The sequence below is a fragment of the Eurytemora carolleeae genome, unplaced genomic scaffold (assembly GCF_000591075.1).
Source record: "Eurytemora carolleeae unplaced genomic scaffold, Eaff_2.0 scaffold257, whole genome shotgun sequence".
In the NCBI taxonomy this organism is placed as follows: Eukaryota; Metazoa; Arthropoda; class Copepoda; order Calanoida; family Temoridae; genus Eurytemora; species Eurytemora carolleeae.
In genome coordinates, this window is record NW_019396404.1 from 152,584 (window position 1) to 168,749 (window position 16,166).

The window sequence follows — 16,166 nt, forward strand, 5'->3', positions numbered from 1 at the left end:
AACACTACCGATTTTTTATCTTTAAACCCATTTTCGAATTTTGTGAAAAATGTATTTTTCATAAACATGCCTTAGAATTACAAGTGGAATACGATGTTAATTCTGTAAAATGATTTAAGAAAAATTTCACAAAATATCACACCCCTAATAAATAAATAATAATGTACAATGTACTACAAGTTTACAGAATATCATGTGACCCGATATTTATTACATGAATATATAAAATGAATAATACAAACATAACAACTTGAATTAACAAAGAAAAAACAAGACAATTTTGTAACCTTTACAATAAGGAATTTGTCAGATGAATAATGTCAAACAAATATACAAATTCAGTTTTGACCGGTTTCTCCTTATGACGGGTAAGAAGAATACAGTTATGAACCAGAATAATAATCTACCCACCTCCCCTCTCTGCTAATTGCATTCAAATACATTAACCTACACAGTAGAGTTTGAGATAAAGGCCGGTGATTTTACATGGATATATTAGGGTGTTCAGGAAGGAATATAATAAACATTATGCAAGGAAAATTAAATATTGTACAATAAATATGTACAATGCATAATATATGACAAAGGTGTATTTGTTTGTACAGGGTGTCCCAATAAACATGGGAATTTAGTGGTGAATTCAATATCGTCTTTTTAAATAATTCTTTGATTTAGTATATTGATACCTACTGAGAAAACTGTAATCCATAAGAGTTTCGTCTGCTATGTTCACATTTTGTATATATAACTTGTCCGTCGAGTCGTCTTCACTGTTCATATTGGGGAGACATTATGAATTCCCATGTTTTTTGGGACACCCTGTACAGTGAAACATGACATGTTGGTGATATAGTTTTTATGTCTCCTTCCATTATATACTGTATTAGATATTAAAGTCTTTTTTGTAGTTTATTTCGGTAAAAAATATTTAGGACTGGGCACATTCCAATTTTTTCTAGCAAATTCGTTAACGGTTAGTTACATTCATTAAAAAAGAAAAATTCAGTAAGCCTTTAACTTTAAAAGTAAGAACGGAATGTTTGTATCTTAACGACATTTTCCGATTTTTTAAAAATTACCGTAGTTAACGATCTCAATTTTATCAACGGCATTTACGGAAAATTTTCTACAACTGTTAACGGCTCTAGCCATTAATGGTACCATTATTTAAATTATTTTGTTAACCGTTAATGAAATTGTTAGCGGCACAGCCGTTTGCGGTATATTGCAGTATTAACAGCGTTAACAGTGAACAGATTTTGTTAACGGTTAATAAATACAGAAGACGATAAAAACATTAAAACACATATTTTTTTCTTTTTAGAAGAAAGTTGCAAGCCATTTAAATCAGAAAAAAACGAAATTAACCGTTTTTTTTGCTTTTTCGTTAATGTTTTTAACATTAATTTTTCAAAAGAGGCTAATCTGTTTGAAATTAACGGTTTTAGCCGTTGGTGACCAGGCTCTTCCAGTAATTTTCGAAAACATCTGCTTCGTTAACGGAACTTTGCCCAGCCCTAGTGCAGCAATGTACGCTAGATTGAATAAATCTGACACAGCTACACTTCCGTAGGAACTCACTGTAAATTCGGTTTCATGTACAGGGCCGACTTTTAAACAACTAGAACAAGATGTACGATAGGCACACAGACTTTATAAGGCATTACGGTACAGTACGTCAAAGGAACCATTCCTTTCTAGGAAAATTTATGTGAACAGTTGAGTACGTTTAGGCCACCACATTGAACCTTTGAACGAAGGTATGAACTGTTTAATCTATGGGTAAAATACAGATCATCTATATTTTCCATATCACTTGATGTTGTTGATCGTTGTGGATCGTTGGAGATCGTTTTTAACAAAAGTAAACAAAGGTTTTCCAAGATTTAATCACTGTGTGATGTTAAAGTTTGCTTTACTTAAGCTTTGCAATATATTTATCCCAAGAAGAAACGATCCAGAAACGATCCAGAAACGATCCAGAAACGATCTAGAAACGATCCAGAAACGATTCAGAAACGATTGTTCTCATACGTTCGTTTTCCCAGGAAACATTTTTACCGACTTTATGTGCCGATGGCGGGTAAATAATTCTAGACTTTATATGTTCGGTTTGTCGGAGACTAAATGTTTGCAGGGGTTGCTTTGTTTTATAGGTCGTTTTTAGCATTTTTCTTCTGCCAGGGCTTGACATCTTAGAAAAAAAATGTTAAGAATAAAAATTTAGAAATTTGTTCTTTTTCTACCCTCAAAGAAAATAAGGCAAATCACTTCAAAATCACTGCCAAATCATTGCCAAATCACTGCCAAATCATTGCCAAATCACTGCCTGTAATATAACCTATTTCACACAACTACCTTTAATTAAGTTTTTTTTAAAGGTTGAAAACCTTCCAAAATATATTTAAAATATATTCGAAATGTGTTACTTTTCTCAGCGCTATCAGGTTTTCTTTCAAAAACTGATTCATCATCAAAAATAAAAGACGGATATTCCCCCTTTCAAATTTCAGTCTACAAGTTGGTTTTCAGTGAAAACGAGGGAATATAGTGTCTGATTTTAAATCTTCTAATGTCACACAGCGAATAATTTTTTTTGATTTGCATGAAAAACTTTATTTTTAAAAGAAGCAATTTTGTAACTGTAACCTTCCCCCTTCCCTTTTACAAATGTACAGTGATAACCATGAAACTCTGGAATCGGAATTGATGACTTTTAGACTCAAGTTATGTTTTAAATAGTCCATTAAACATATTAGACACATCAATTGTTGTGCAGTATAAACATATGCAGTGTAAACATGCATATTAGTTGTGCAGTGTAAACATACCCAGTTCAGATAAATTACTAGTAAAACTAGATATTTGCTTTGTAACACCATAAAATATACTCAATTATTGCCTAAATGTCGTCTTCCTTTTCCAGTTTTCTAGTTCTTACTGTACATAAAACTAAAAATACCACTTCTACAGCTGCGCTACTTTTTCTATGATAAAATTATGATAATATTATTTCTACAATATTGCTTTCATCTTCCAGAACTTCCTCTTCTTACAGTATTAAAGAACAACAAAAAATGTTGCAGAATATTCAAAATAAAGAGTTACATTTTCAAAATTTTTAAACTTTGAACTGTTTAAGATTTGGCCTGAATATGCCACTTATACTTTTTTGTAATCTTGGATATGAGGATTTCAAAGTTGCAAAAGTGATTGTTTCATGCTTTAGTTTAAAAGGAGTATTTGTCCAAAGGAATTGAGTTTTTGCCACAAACTCAAATTTTCTAATACCTGTATTTTCGCAACCTGATGATGTAAAATTTTGATATTTCAAACTTAGCTTATTTGAGCCTAAAGCATTCATAGTTTGAAATATCTAATGTCTACGACAATGGGTTGTTAAGATATAGGGAACAGAAAATCAAAGTTTGTGGCAAAAACTCAATTCCTTAGTCAAAATGTAATTATTTAGAAAATTTGCAAAATTTCACCTATAAATTCAGAACATATGGCTTCTAGGATATCATGCATAAATGCAGTGATAACCAGAAAACTGTAGAATAGGAAGACGACATTATTGAAATACTGATGTGCATTTGATGTTGTTACAAAAAAGATAGTTATTAAATCATTAATTAAGTGAGTTTACAATTGCTGTCGGTTAACAATTGCTGTAAGTTAACAATTGCTGTAAGTTAACAATTGCTGTAAGTTAGCAATTGCTGTAAGTTAACAATTGCTGTAAGTGAACAATTGCTGCAAGTTAGCAATTGCTGTAAGTTAAAAATTGCTGTAAGTTAACAATTGCTGTAAGTTAACAATTGCTGTAAGTTAACAATTGCTGTAAGTTAACAACTGCTGTAAGTTATCAATTGCTGTAAGTTAACAATTGCTGTAAGTTAACAATTGCTGTAAGTTAACAATTGCTGTAAGATAACAATTGCTGTGCCTCATGTTCATTGAACTATTTAAAGTCATATCTTGAGTCTAAAAGTCGACTTTCTATTCCAGAGTTTTCTGGTTATCACTGTATTAAGTACACTTTAAAGGTGCACATACAGTCCAATTACCTTGCAAGTACTACTTTATATCTCCTTCGAACAAAACTAGCAGAAAAAAATTAATTTTTATGTTCTTCACTCTTTTTAACAATGAAAAACCAACCTTAAACTTAAATTCCATGAGATAAAAAAAGTTCTAGAAAATAATTATGATTTGTAAAATTTGTTTGCTTTGTGATCTTTTATTGAAGAACATCTAACTAAAAGGGAACATAAGGTTATAACAGCACTCATTTTTTCTTTGGTCTTCATTCTTTCGTTTAAGATTTGCTGAGTTCTCTAGGAGGGGGGGGGGGCACTGCCCCCTTGCCCTCTCCCCTATATACACCCTTATGTAGAAGACATTAACTGTTGAATATTTATTTGATACTAGATCGTTTGGAATCTTTACAAACTTTACTAAATAAGCTATATAGGAGATGTCGGAATAATTTATCTTTATTAATTTGAAATGAACTGCACGGAATCTACAGTAACTACCAGAAAACTGAAGAATATGAAGACGACATGAAAGCAATACTGAAGTTTATTTGATTTTGTTACAAACCAAACTGATTTACTAGTACAATATTAAATTTATTATTGAGTGAAATGGGTCTGTTTACACTGCACAATTGATGTACTCATTGCACTATTCAAAGTCATACCTTGAGTCTAAAAGTCGATTTCATATTCCAGAGTTTTCTGGTTATCACTGAAATCTTTAATGGGAGGGAATACCAACATATTTCTGTGTCAAAACCAAAATGATTAAACTTTGAAACCAGTTTAGATTTAATACGAGTTAAAGGAACTGTAGGCGTAGTGTAATTTAATTTAAATAAAACAATCCTGTAAAAAATGGCATGTTCATTATCCGACTTACAGTAATACCCAATTTAAAATTCTATCTGAGTAAAAATAAGTTAGATGTCGTTGTTGTTCTATCTTTTTTTAATAATTTTTTGAATTTTTACAAAATTGTTTAAATCATCAGATGATAACAGCTGCCGGTTATTTGAAATCTCTGTAACGTTTTTAAATCTAAAAACGCTTGGAGTTCGGTTTCATTGTTCTGGAGTATAAATCCTCAAGTCACTTATAGTCTTATAGAAACAATTTATAATGAAATCAATTTTCAGATGGATAAATAAGGATATCTCATTTAACCTTGATATGCCATTTAAAATTAACCCTTAATGTTAAACCTGTGCAGTGCCCATGATTGGGGAATTTGTTTATTTTTTCATTTCAAAAAATCCCAATTGTCTAAAAAAAATCCCAATTGTATGCTTCAATAGTTTTCTTTCAATACACTTTTTACTCCATTACAAAAAAAAACACACAAAAAATGAAATCGATTGGTTTATCGATCGATTTGATTTTTGATATTGGATGATATTTTTTACAAATTAAGTAAAGCAAACTTTTATAAAATTCAAATTTAAAATTTGATCTCAGATTCTTGTATACAGGGATAACCAGAGAACTCTGAAATGGGAAGACCACTTTTAGTTTGAAGTTTTGACTTCAAATAGTCCAATTTGCTTTGTAACAACATCAAATACACTGAAGTATTGCTATAAAGTCGTCCTCCAATTTTGGAGTTTTCTAGTTATCACTGTAGTCTCTTTAAAGTAAACCTTGAATATTCAAAAACGTAGAAAAACAAACTAATTCTAACAGATTTTTTGCTGCCCTTAAACAAGAAATATCATGAAAAGTTACAGTTTAGTGAAACAAATCTAAAATAACGTTTCTGTCTGTGTGTTTGGTTGTTTGAATGTCCGATCATAACTCATGAACCCTAGACCAATTTGCCTCAAATTTTGAGTTGGGAACTNCCAACCCCCTCCTGACCTACTCCCAACCTTTTTCCTTTCCGTAGTCCATACCCCTCTCTACTCCGAGCCTACTTCCAACTTATTCCCAATCTACTCCGAGCCTACTTCCAACTTATTCCCAATCTACTCCGATCATACTTCCAACGTATTCCCAATCAACTCCGAGCCTACTTCCAACCTATTCCAAATCTACTCCGAGCCTACTTCCAACTTATTCCCAATCTACTCCGAGCCTACTTCCAAACTATACCTAATCTACTCCGTGCCTACTTCCAACTTTTCCCAATCTACTCCGAGCCTACTTCCAACGTATTCCCAATCTACTCCGAGCCTACTTCCAAAGTATTCCCAATCTACTCCGAGCCTACTTCCAACGTATTCCCAATCTACTCCGAGCCTACTCCCCCCAAACCGAAGTAAAAAGTGTTTTCCTGAACTGTTTGTCTTCCAATGCATCAATTACAAACATTTCTTGAAGAAATCTTCTCTCTTCAAGAAATCTTTTCCATAGCAAGAAATCTTCTCTCCGCAAGAAATCTTCTTTCTTCAAGAAATTTCTCTCCTCAAGAAATCTTCTACCTAAAAGAGATCTTAACTCTCTTCAAGAAATATTCTCTCCTCAAGAAATCTTCTCTCTTCAAGAAATCTTCGCTTTTTAAGAAATCTTATAGCTAAAAGAAAATCTATCTTTCAGAAATCTTCTCTCTTCAAGATATCTTCTCTCTTCAAGAAATCCTATTCAAGAATGAATGACTTATAATGATTTTTGTGCGAAACATAATAACTCTATAGTTCCTTAAACACGGGTTACAAGACACTTGTTACAGAAGTTACAGTGATATTATTTCAGAATTAAAAATGTTGCTTGTAGGCCTCTACAGTCTTTTAAGTTTAGGACTTGTTCATGGAATTAGGCAAATAGATAAATATATAGATAGATAGATAGATAGATAGATAGATACTACATTCATCANCTTATATAATTTAAGTTTTATTTATATCCAGAAATAGGTTGTCTTAATATTTCTTTTGATATTTAGTGATGCAAAATATTTTGAATTAAGACCCAGTGATACGATGATAATTTCAACAATAGCAATTACAATAACTTAATCTTTCATGTTAATTGTACACTGCACTGTACAGAGTACATGGCACTGCATTGTACAGTGTACAGGGCACTGAATTGTACAGTGTACAGGGCACTGCATTGTACAGTGAACAGGCACTTCACTGTACAGTACAGGGCGCTGCATTGTACAGTGCACAGGGCACTGCATTGTACAGTGTACAGGACACTACACTTTACAGTGCAGGACGCTGTATTGTACAGTGCACAGGACACTACACTGTACAGTGCAGGACGCTGCATTGCACAATGTACAGGACACTGCATTGTACAACACAGGGCGCTGCATTTTACAGTGTACAGGGCTAAATTAAAGGGACAAAAGACGTAATTTCAAGTGAACATATAATTAAAGAGTCTGTCTAATTCATAACGCTACCCTTTAAAGCTCTACCCGTGTAGAAAGAAGATGCATCTTACGTTCTGCAAATACTGACTTTTACAGAAAAACCAAAATTGAAATTAACCAATTTTGCAGATCATGGATATCTCATTCATCAAAAGATTTAAGGGTACAGTTGTGAATCGGCCATGGCACTTTATAGATTAATATTTACTTGAAATGTCGTCTATTAGCCGCTTTAAGACGATTTCATTTTTTTAGTCCTTTTTATTCTATTCATGATTTATTGCAACTTAACCATTTTTAAACTTTATTTGTACAAGATTACGTTTATTGCAGAGATGTTGTTATTTTCATGTTTAAGAGAACATATTTTAATGAATGAAAGACTTAAAAACTTAATGTCCAAAAACTTAATATAATCTATTAACAAAATAGTTTGTTTTCCTTTCCTAGAATCCTGTATTAATTAAATATTTTGGTATATTTTATAAATCCTTTAATTTAAAAGTTTACATTGTGGATATCGAGTTTGGTCGATGGCCAAGCAAAACTTTTAGTCTCAAGATATTTTCCAAAAAGAATAAAAAACGCCAATTTTTCTATCAATTTATCTATTTTGTTACAGGGATATTCAGAAGAACAAAGTCTGTGTATTAGATTCCGACTGCAGGCAACATGTTTATAATATTAATATTTACAGGGTTACCCACAAAGGATGAAACAGTAAAGACGACCTGAAACTCTTTAAATCCGACGATTACAGCATTAAGTGGTATGCCTTGAATATAGCTTTTTTGCTTATTAAATGATTTAGCAACGAAAGAAGCAAGTTTACAGTTGCAGGGAATCATCCATGGTTACAAGAAAACGGGGAAAGTATAAATTATGTACAATCGTTTCTTGAAGTCTTATTTTGATGGGTATCCCTGTATAAAACTTATCAAGAGAGTGTTGAGTATTTTTGTGAATAACCATCATAAATTATTCAAAGAGTACTAAATTACCTTATATTCAAAATTATATATAGTCCTTCCTAATTTTATCATTTAATTTTTTCTAAATATGAAGTTTCTGAACAATTCTTCAATTATTGCAATCCATTGATCCGTATAATGCTAAAAGTAAGCATGCAATATTTATGTGCTAGAATTCCTAGGGGGCAAGGAGGCAGTGCACCCCCTTGCCCTAGACTCGGAGCTATCACACTTTTAAAATCTGAAACTGAAGAGTGAAGAACATAAGCTTTTTTTCTGCTAGTTTTGTTTGAAGGAGAGATAAAGTAGTACCTGCTAGGTAATTGGACTGAATGTGTACCTTTAAAGTAACCAAGAAGCCAAATGTTTTAAATTTACAATTCAAATTTTGCCCCCCCCCCTCCCCTAGGAGCTCTAAAGGGGGGCCAAATTTGGCCCCCCCTAGATTTATTTCTGTGTCCGCCCTTGCCCCCTTTTCTCCATCCGGCATCCCTTTGTTCTCTATTTCTCCTTCCGGTCTCCCTCTTTTTCTCCATCCGGACTTCCTTCTTTTTCGGCCTCTGGCCCCCTCTTTTTCTCCATCCGGCTTCCTGTATATTCTGCATCTGGTCCCCTTTTTTCTCCATCCGGCACCCCTTTTTTCTCTATTTCTTCCTTCCTCTTTTTCTCCATCCGGTCTCCCTCTTTTTCTCCATCCGGCTTCCTGTATTTTCTGCGTGAAGAATCATTGCTAAAATATTCAATAAATAATGCATTTCTCAGCAAAATAATTCTTTAAGAAATATCTAGATCAGAAATAACAAAATATAAATGATTTTATTTACAGTTTATAGGAAAAATATAAAAGGGGTTTACTTTTAACTAATACAGGTTATATGGAAAATTTAAAAGAATTTTAGTTACAGTCTATAGGAAAAATAGAAAGATTTAAATTACAATTTATAAGAAAAATATAAAAATTATTATGTAAACAATTCTATCAAACCGCATCATTTATTTTTTTCTGACAAAAACATGAAGGATACAGCTAAGGTAAAATTATCATGGAAAATGCTCATTTCATCGATTGGTCTTATAAATATAAGGTCAATGAAATTAACACTAATTTTATCCCCCCCCCCTCCCAAACCATTTAATGTTTTTTTTAACTTTCTTATAATTTATATTTAGAAAGGTCTTTAGCGCGAATTTCCATTTATTTACAATTGTGCTTTTGATTATTTCAAATATTAAAAAGTCAAGGATTATCAGCTTTGAAAAATTAAAAGATAATAGTTAATGATTTAAAACTAGATTTTAAAACATTTTCTCATTAGGATATCTTACTATAGTCTAAATGTATCTCATCATTATTTAGATATATATTTAAAGGGTATTAAAGTAATATTAGACAATATATAAAATATTCAACTACAACCTTTTAACGGATACAAATATACGGAAATAGAAGATGGGGGAAACTTTGTTAAATATAAACGGTGAATATAAATGGAGGGAGGGGGGGGATGTTTGATAATATTTTGATACAATAATCCTTATTTGCTCATCAATACACTACCCATCATCTCTGAAACGTCAATATTTTTAACATTTTACGTTCACCAGGAGACAAGACGATCTATATTTATTTAAACGTCTAGCTGCAACAACCTCATATTCCAATTCTTAACACCTGGAAAACATCTTTTCTTTTTTCCTTGTATAATTTTAAACTATTTTTGTCGTAATAAAGCTGCCCTTGCCTCTTGATTTGAGTTATATATAATCTGTCTTCTGGGTTACTTTTAGCAGTTATACAGACCTAACAGATATGACATCTTCTGTGAAAAAAAGAACTGTAATAAATAGTCTGTATGGCGTTATAATATATAGAAGTAATGAACCAAAACCTAATTTCTACTACACACCTTTTTCTTAATTTTCTTAATTTTCTTTTTCTGCAGGCCAAAAGGTAGATCTGAAAATTTAAGGTTGAATTAAAATATTTTTGAAGATCAGAGTTAAAACCAATGAAATTGATTTTAAAGTCATTAACCGGATATCCGGATTTAGACTTGAAGATCTTGGATTCATCTATATTCTATATATATATACTTTTCTTGTCTGTCTGTCTAATTGTTTGTGTCCAATAAACGTTAAAACGGTTAAACTGATCGGGACCAAATTTTGTGTGGGACCTCACATGACCCCTGGAAAGGTTTATGGATGATCAAAATTAAAAATAAGCCTCCAACTCCTCCAACTAAGTTCGAATTTCATAAAATTAAAAAAATTCACGAATTTTTTTTTATGAAATTAACGAACTTTTGAACAATGAGAAAATGTTCACAATTGAAAGAGAAGATGGGCGGGAAGCGCTCTGAAAGCCTAGTTTCTTAAATTCTAAATACAACAGCTTTACAGGTTTTTGGTGCATATTTGCTATTAAAGGAACTGTTAACGTAATTATAACAGACCCTTCAAGTTTAGAGTGGCATGTCCGATTCACCCCGTTACCTTTTAACCTTTGACTGATCAAGGATGACAAAAACGCTTGTTTGGCAGCTGTTTTATAGCAAAAAATCTAAGAATTTTATTAGTCATTTCTTGGAGTAAAAACCAGATACTTTTATTTGAAATTTTTAAAACATATTTAAACCATTTTCAGCGAGAAAAATACGAATTTCTCTTTGAATTGAGAATCACTTGAAATTACGCCTACAGTCCCTTTAAGTTAAAAAAATGGCGAAATTAGATTTTCCTAGAGAAAATGTGAAAACATTAAATATTAAAGGTAGAAAAAAACACTTAAAGTAATGAATGAGCCTCAAAGTACGTTTTTTTGCAAAAGTTCTTGAAAAGAATATTCCAATTTTTATAAGTTTAAGAATTTTTTAGTGCACATAATGAGAGGTTAAATTCATTTCTTCAAAATGCATTTTCTAGAACTTCTTATTTTTCTATATTATTTCATTGATTTTTACACAACCATCCAATATTTTCAAAAATATCTGATAATAATTAATATAATACATGATAATACATAATTTATCAATAATTAATGTATTTTTTGCGTGTATTGGATATTTCAGAAATTATAGGTTTTCAAAAAAATATTTTTTTTCAACGTAAATTTTATCTCAGTATATATGGACCTTGTGGTGGTGGGGGGGGGGGCTGGCGTTTTTATTAAAGGTTATTCAAAGTATAGGGTTGGTTTAAAGGATGAATGGCATCTATAAATATTAATGATTTATTAGAACACGTGCACTGTGCAGCAGTTTAATACAGTCTGATTTGTGTGGGAAACCTTTATGTTTAAGGTATTCTTCGGTTATCATACATAACAAGACAAAGCTATTAGAGGGATTGTAAGTACATTAGAGGGATTGTAAATACAAAGCTATGAAAGGGATTGTAAGTACAAAGCTATTAAAGTGACTTGCGCATTTCTACTGCAGAAAATCATAATAGAAGTTATAAAAATTCAACGTTTTTAAGCCTAGAAAAACGACAATGTGTTCCACATCACTATATAGCTAAATGTTTTAATCACTGAGAATCTGAAAAGTCATCTTTGCATGGAGGGTCACATAGAATCACGCTTACAGTCCCTTTAAATATAAAATCCCACCGCTCAACAAATACTATTTCTAAATGTATATTATTGTTATTTCCTATTTCCGGTTAGAAAGGGGGGATGTCAAAACTAAAGTGACAAGTGTACTGGAAAGGGCGGAAAGCGCTTTCAACAAATATTTATTCAAAATGTCCAAACCTTATTCCTGAGAGGATTAAACAATTTTGTATCTACTCACATAGCGGGGTAAAGTGACAGTTGTGTCATTTAAAGGAATTGTCCTTGTAAATGCTATATTCACAAGGATACCCTTTAAACCTTTACCAGGAAGATTTTGAAGAAACCACAATTGAAAATGATCATTATAATAACATTGATATCTCATTCATTCTTGAACACACAAAGCATTTAATAATACCGTTGTAAATTGAACATGTCACTCTTTAAAAAGAGGGTCAGATGAAATTACGTGTACAGTTCTTTAAACGTGAATTACTAGGCTTTTAGGGCGCTTCGCGCCCATCTTCTATTTCAATTGTAAACATTTACTCTTTGTATACATTGTAAAACAAGACAAAAAAGTTTGCGGATTTTCTAAAAAAACGTGGATTTTCTAAATTTAATGGAATGCGAATTTTGTTAAAGGCAAATTTTTGAATTTGATGTCCCACACAAAATTTGAAAAGAAAGAGTCAAAGAAGTTTTAGCTATACTTGACTTTTAATTGAATTGAATTGCATCTAAAAAACACAATTTATTGAATGGAAATCTAGTTTATAATGTTCTAGAAAGGAGGACTGATGAAACCTTGATGTAGTAGTAAACATATTAATTTTCGTAAACATAATAATTAAAAATATAAATAGAGAGAGACTGGTAAATAACTAAGGGGATATCATTAAAAAATATCTGGACACAGCTGAACTTACAACTTAAGAAGAAATCAATTTTATTCCTCTAGCGTTACGTCAGATATCAAGTATATTGATCTTTCTATTTTTATTTTGAAATTTTCAAGCTTAAAATTTCGTTTACGACTTGTAAACCTTGTTGAAAATAAACTTTTATTTTCAACTTTCTCCTAGAAAATGCGTAATATTCTCCTAGAAAATGCTTAGTGTTCTCCTAGAAAATTCGTAGTGTTCTAGAAAATGCGTAGTATTCTCCTAGAAAATGCGTAATGTTCTCCTAGAAAATGCGCAATGCATCTGACGCAAAACATTCCTAAATCAGAAATATATCTGATCTCAAACTATCCCTCTAATCTATTCTGTAGGATTGACTTATTTCTCACTAATATAAGTATCATTAATGATTCACATCCTGACCTTTAAACAGTTCAAAGTCTGATAATCGAAGAAAAATATTTCTCATTTTTTCTTCTTCTGGTAATTAAGACAACTCAGACATTTGTCAATGGATATTTTTGTTATTGTTTATTCGAACTTTAACAACATGGAATTATCAATTTTAAAAGAAATAAATACAAAATTTTAATACCAACGAAATAAATTGATTTGTAAAATAGATTAATCAAAATATATTCAGACTTTTTTGCTACTGATCCTTTTACTTTACTGGAGAGAAGGAGTTGGTAAAAGATTCATAACAATACAGAAAGATCACAAAATGTCGTCTTTTCAAGATTTAGGGGTTTTTCGAACACAATAACCCTGAGGCAGAGGCCCAAAGGAGTTAAACGCATGCCCTATCTCTGTCTTGTAATTCAACGCTGCCTGCGTGGAATTCCTTTGGGTTTCTACCTCAGGGTTATTGTGAACTAAAAGCCCTGAAATCTTGAAAAGACGACATCTAGTCTTCTATCTGTATTGTTATTAATCTATAGAATTGGCTCATTATAAAACCCCTGTCTAATATGTCTACTCAAAGTTGTCTCCTTCCCCCACCTCTTTCCCCTCTTCCCTCCCCCTCTCTTGAGTGTTTGAGGAGTAAGATTACCGAGGTTTCTAATTCCTTGAATGGCGAAGTTAGATTATTCCCTAGTCTATCTTCAGTATTAAATATAAATATAAAATTTTAAATCAGAAATATAAAAAAAACTGAAGAAGAAAGCTAAGAACTATTTTTTAAAATCAATTTAAAAAATCAACCTCTCCTTTGTAATTTTTCATTTTATATTTTTTGAACGTTTTTTAAACAATCACTTAAAAATCACAAATATCAAAAAAAACTTTAAAATTCCAAATTCTAAATTTTTACTTTTTCAAATCTTTGAACCAACCTTTTTTCTCCTTTTCTTTTTATTGCGTCTCAACAATTTTCGACGTTTATCAAAGAAGCCTTATAAATAAAATAAATATATTCAAAGTTAAGATTTGGTTAAAAATTGATAATTATTTAAGTGTTTAAATGGATTATTTTACAAATAGTAAAATTATCCTAAAATGGTTTAATGGCAATTTAAAAAGCTTTAAACTTTTGTTTTTGCTACGAACAAAAAGTTCAATGTTGAGTTGAGCGAAATATTAAATTTTGGGAATTTTGTTTTTGCCAAAATCTTAAAGTATGCAATATTATTCGTGTCAAGTTATGAAAGTTTAAGATGTTAATTTGTTTTAACAAAAGTTTGCAATATTTTTGTGCGATTATTAAAAATATCTTAATTCTAAAGGTTTGCAATATTGCTATGTGCGCAAAATTACAAAAATTTACAACTTTTTTTGCAATGACGAGTGCAAATTTGTAAACTGTTGTTTATAGTGAGGGAAACAAATGTTTCCAGTACATGTGCTACCCTGGAAAAGGAGAAGGGAAGGGACCCTTCAGAAGATGTAAACAGAATAATGATTGTCAAGGTCAGTTCATCCAAATAATGGACATAATGGACATAATGGACATAATGGACATAATGGACATAATGGACATAATGATCTTTTCTCAACTCTCCCCATCAAAATGCAAACAAAGTTCTTTTTAGAAAAGGATTTCGTTTTAATAGACTTTTTATTTTATTTTATGATTGTACTAGAATATTAAAAACATTTCCTGAATAAAATAACAGGGTGATAATATAATATAATAACGGGGTGTGATGAAATAATATAATGACAGGGTGATAAAATAAATTTTATTTTAGATCTACAGCCCCAAGAAGGAGGGGACGGTTTAGAGGGAGAATGCTTTCGGCATCATGATAGACGTACAGTACATGAAGGAATATGTCTTAGTTCAAGGTATATATGATGATAGATGTACTGTACATGAAGGGATATGTATTAGTTCTAGGTATAAATCATGATAGAAGTACAGTACATGAAGGAATATGTCTTAGTTCAAGGTATTTATCATGATAGATGTACTGTACATGAAGGGATATGTATTAGTTCTAGGTATAAATCATGATAGAAGTACTGTACATGAAGGAATATGTCTTATAGTTCTAGGTATAAATCATGATAAATGTACTGTACATGAAGGAATATGCCTCAGTTCTAGGTATAAATCATGATAGAAGTACTGTACATGAAGGAATATGTCTTATAGTTCTAGGTATAAATCATGATAGAAGTACTGTACATGAAGGAATATGGTTTAGTTCAAGGTATATATCATGATATATGTACTGTACATGAAGGAAGAGATGGGCTTAGTTTTTTTGAACGAACGAAATCTTTCGTTGAAAAGGGTGGATCCTTCAGAAAAAAACGAACGATGGACGAACAAATCAGATCGTTCAGAGAAATGAAAAAAAGATTTTGGCCAAAAAAGTATAATTCAAAAACAGAATTCAAAACTAAAATCATTAAGAAACAAAATAAATAATGAAAATTTAAATTTATATATTCGTAAAAAAGTATTTAGTTGTTTTTCAAAAATTCATTTATCAAAGCCGGTACTGTGTATTGACTATAGGTGATGCATATTGAGTACATTGTAATCAAATTGCGTTTATTTAGACAGATTACATTATTTAGATAGATTACATTATTTAGATAGATTACATTATTTAGATAGATTACATTAAATCGTTAAAATTAAACTTTAAATGCTAAATGTTAAAGCACAATGTTGCTGTTTTATTACCGACTTTTAATTTAATTAACTGCAGTAGTGACAAAATTAATGTTTCTTTTATCAACCTTTCTAGCTAAGTTTGAGCAATTAATAAAATTTTCTAGATTAAACTAAGTTTGAGCAATTAATAAAATTTTCTAGATTAAACTAAGTTTGATTAATAGCATTTTCTAGATTAATCTAATTTTGAGCAGTAACATTTTCTAGATTAAACTAAGTTTGAGCAATTAATAAAATTT

The 16,166-nt window shown here is 31.1% G+C and overlaps 1 protein-coding gene across 1 annotated transcript; it reads left to right on the top strand.

Annotated features, from left to right (window-relative positions):
- Nucleotides 1-6,736: 6,736 nt before the first annotated feature.
- Nucleotides 6,737-15,111, top strand: LOC111702593 (uncharacterized). Its single transcript, XM_023474334.1, has 4 exons — nucleotides 6,737-6,798; nucleotides 7,985-8,029; nucleotides 14,614-14,708; nucleotides 14,990-15,111. The coding sequence occupies exons 1-4, from the start codon at nucleotides 6,743-6,745 to the stop codon at nucleotides 15,094-15,096; spliced, it is 303 nt and encodes a 100-aa protein (XP_023330102.1). The 5' UTR covers nucleotides 6,737-6,742; the 3' UTR covers nucleotides 15,097-15,111.
- Nucleotides 15,112-16,166: the final 1,055 nt, after the last annotated feature.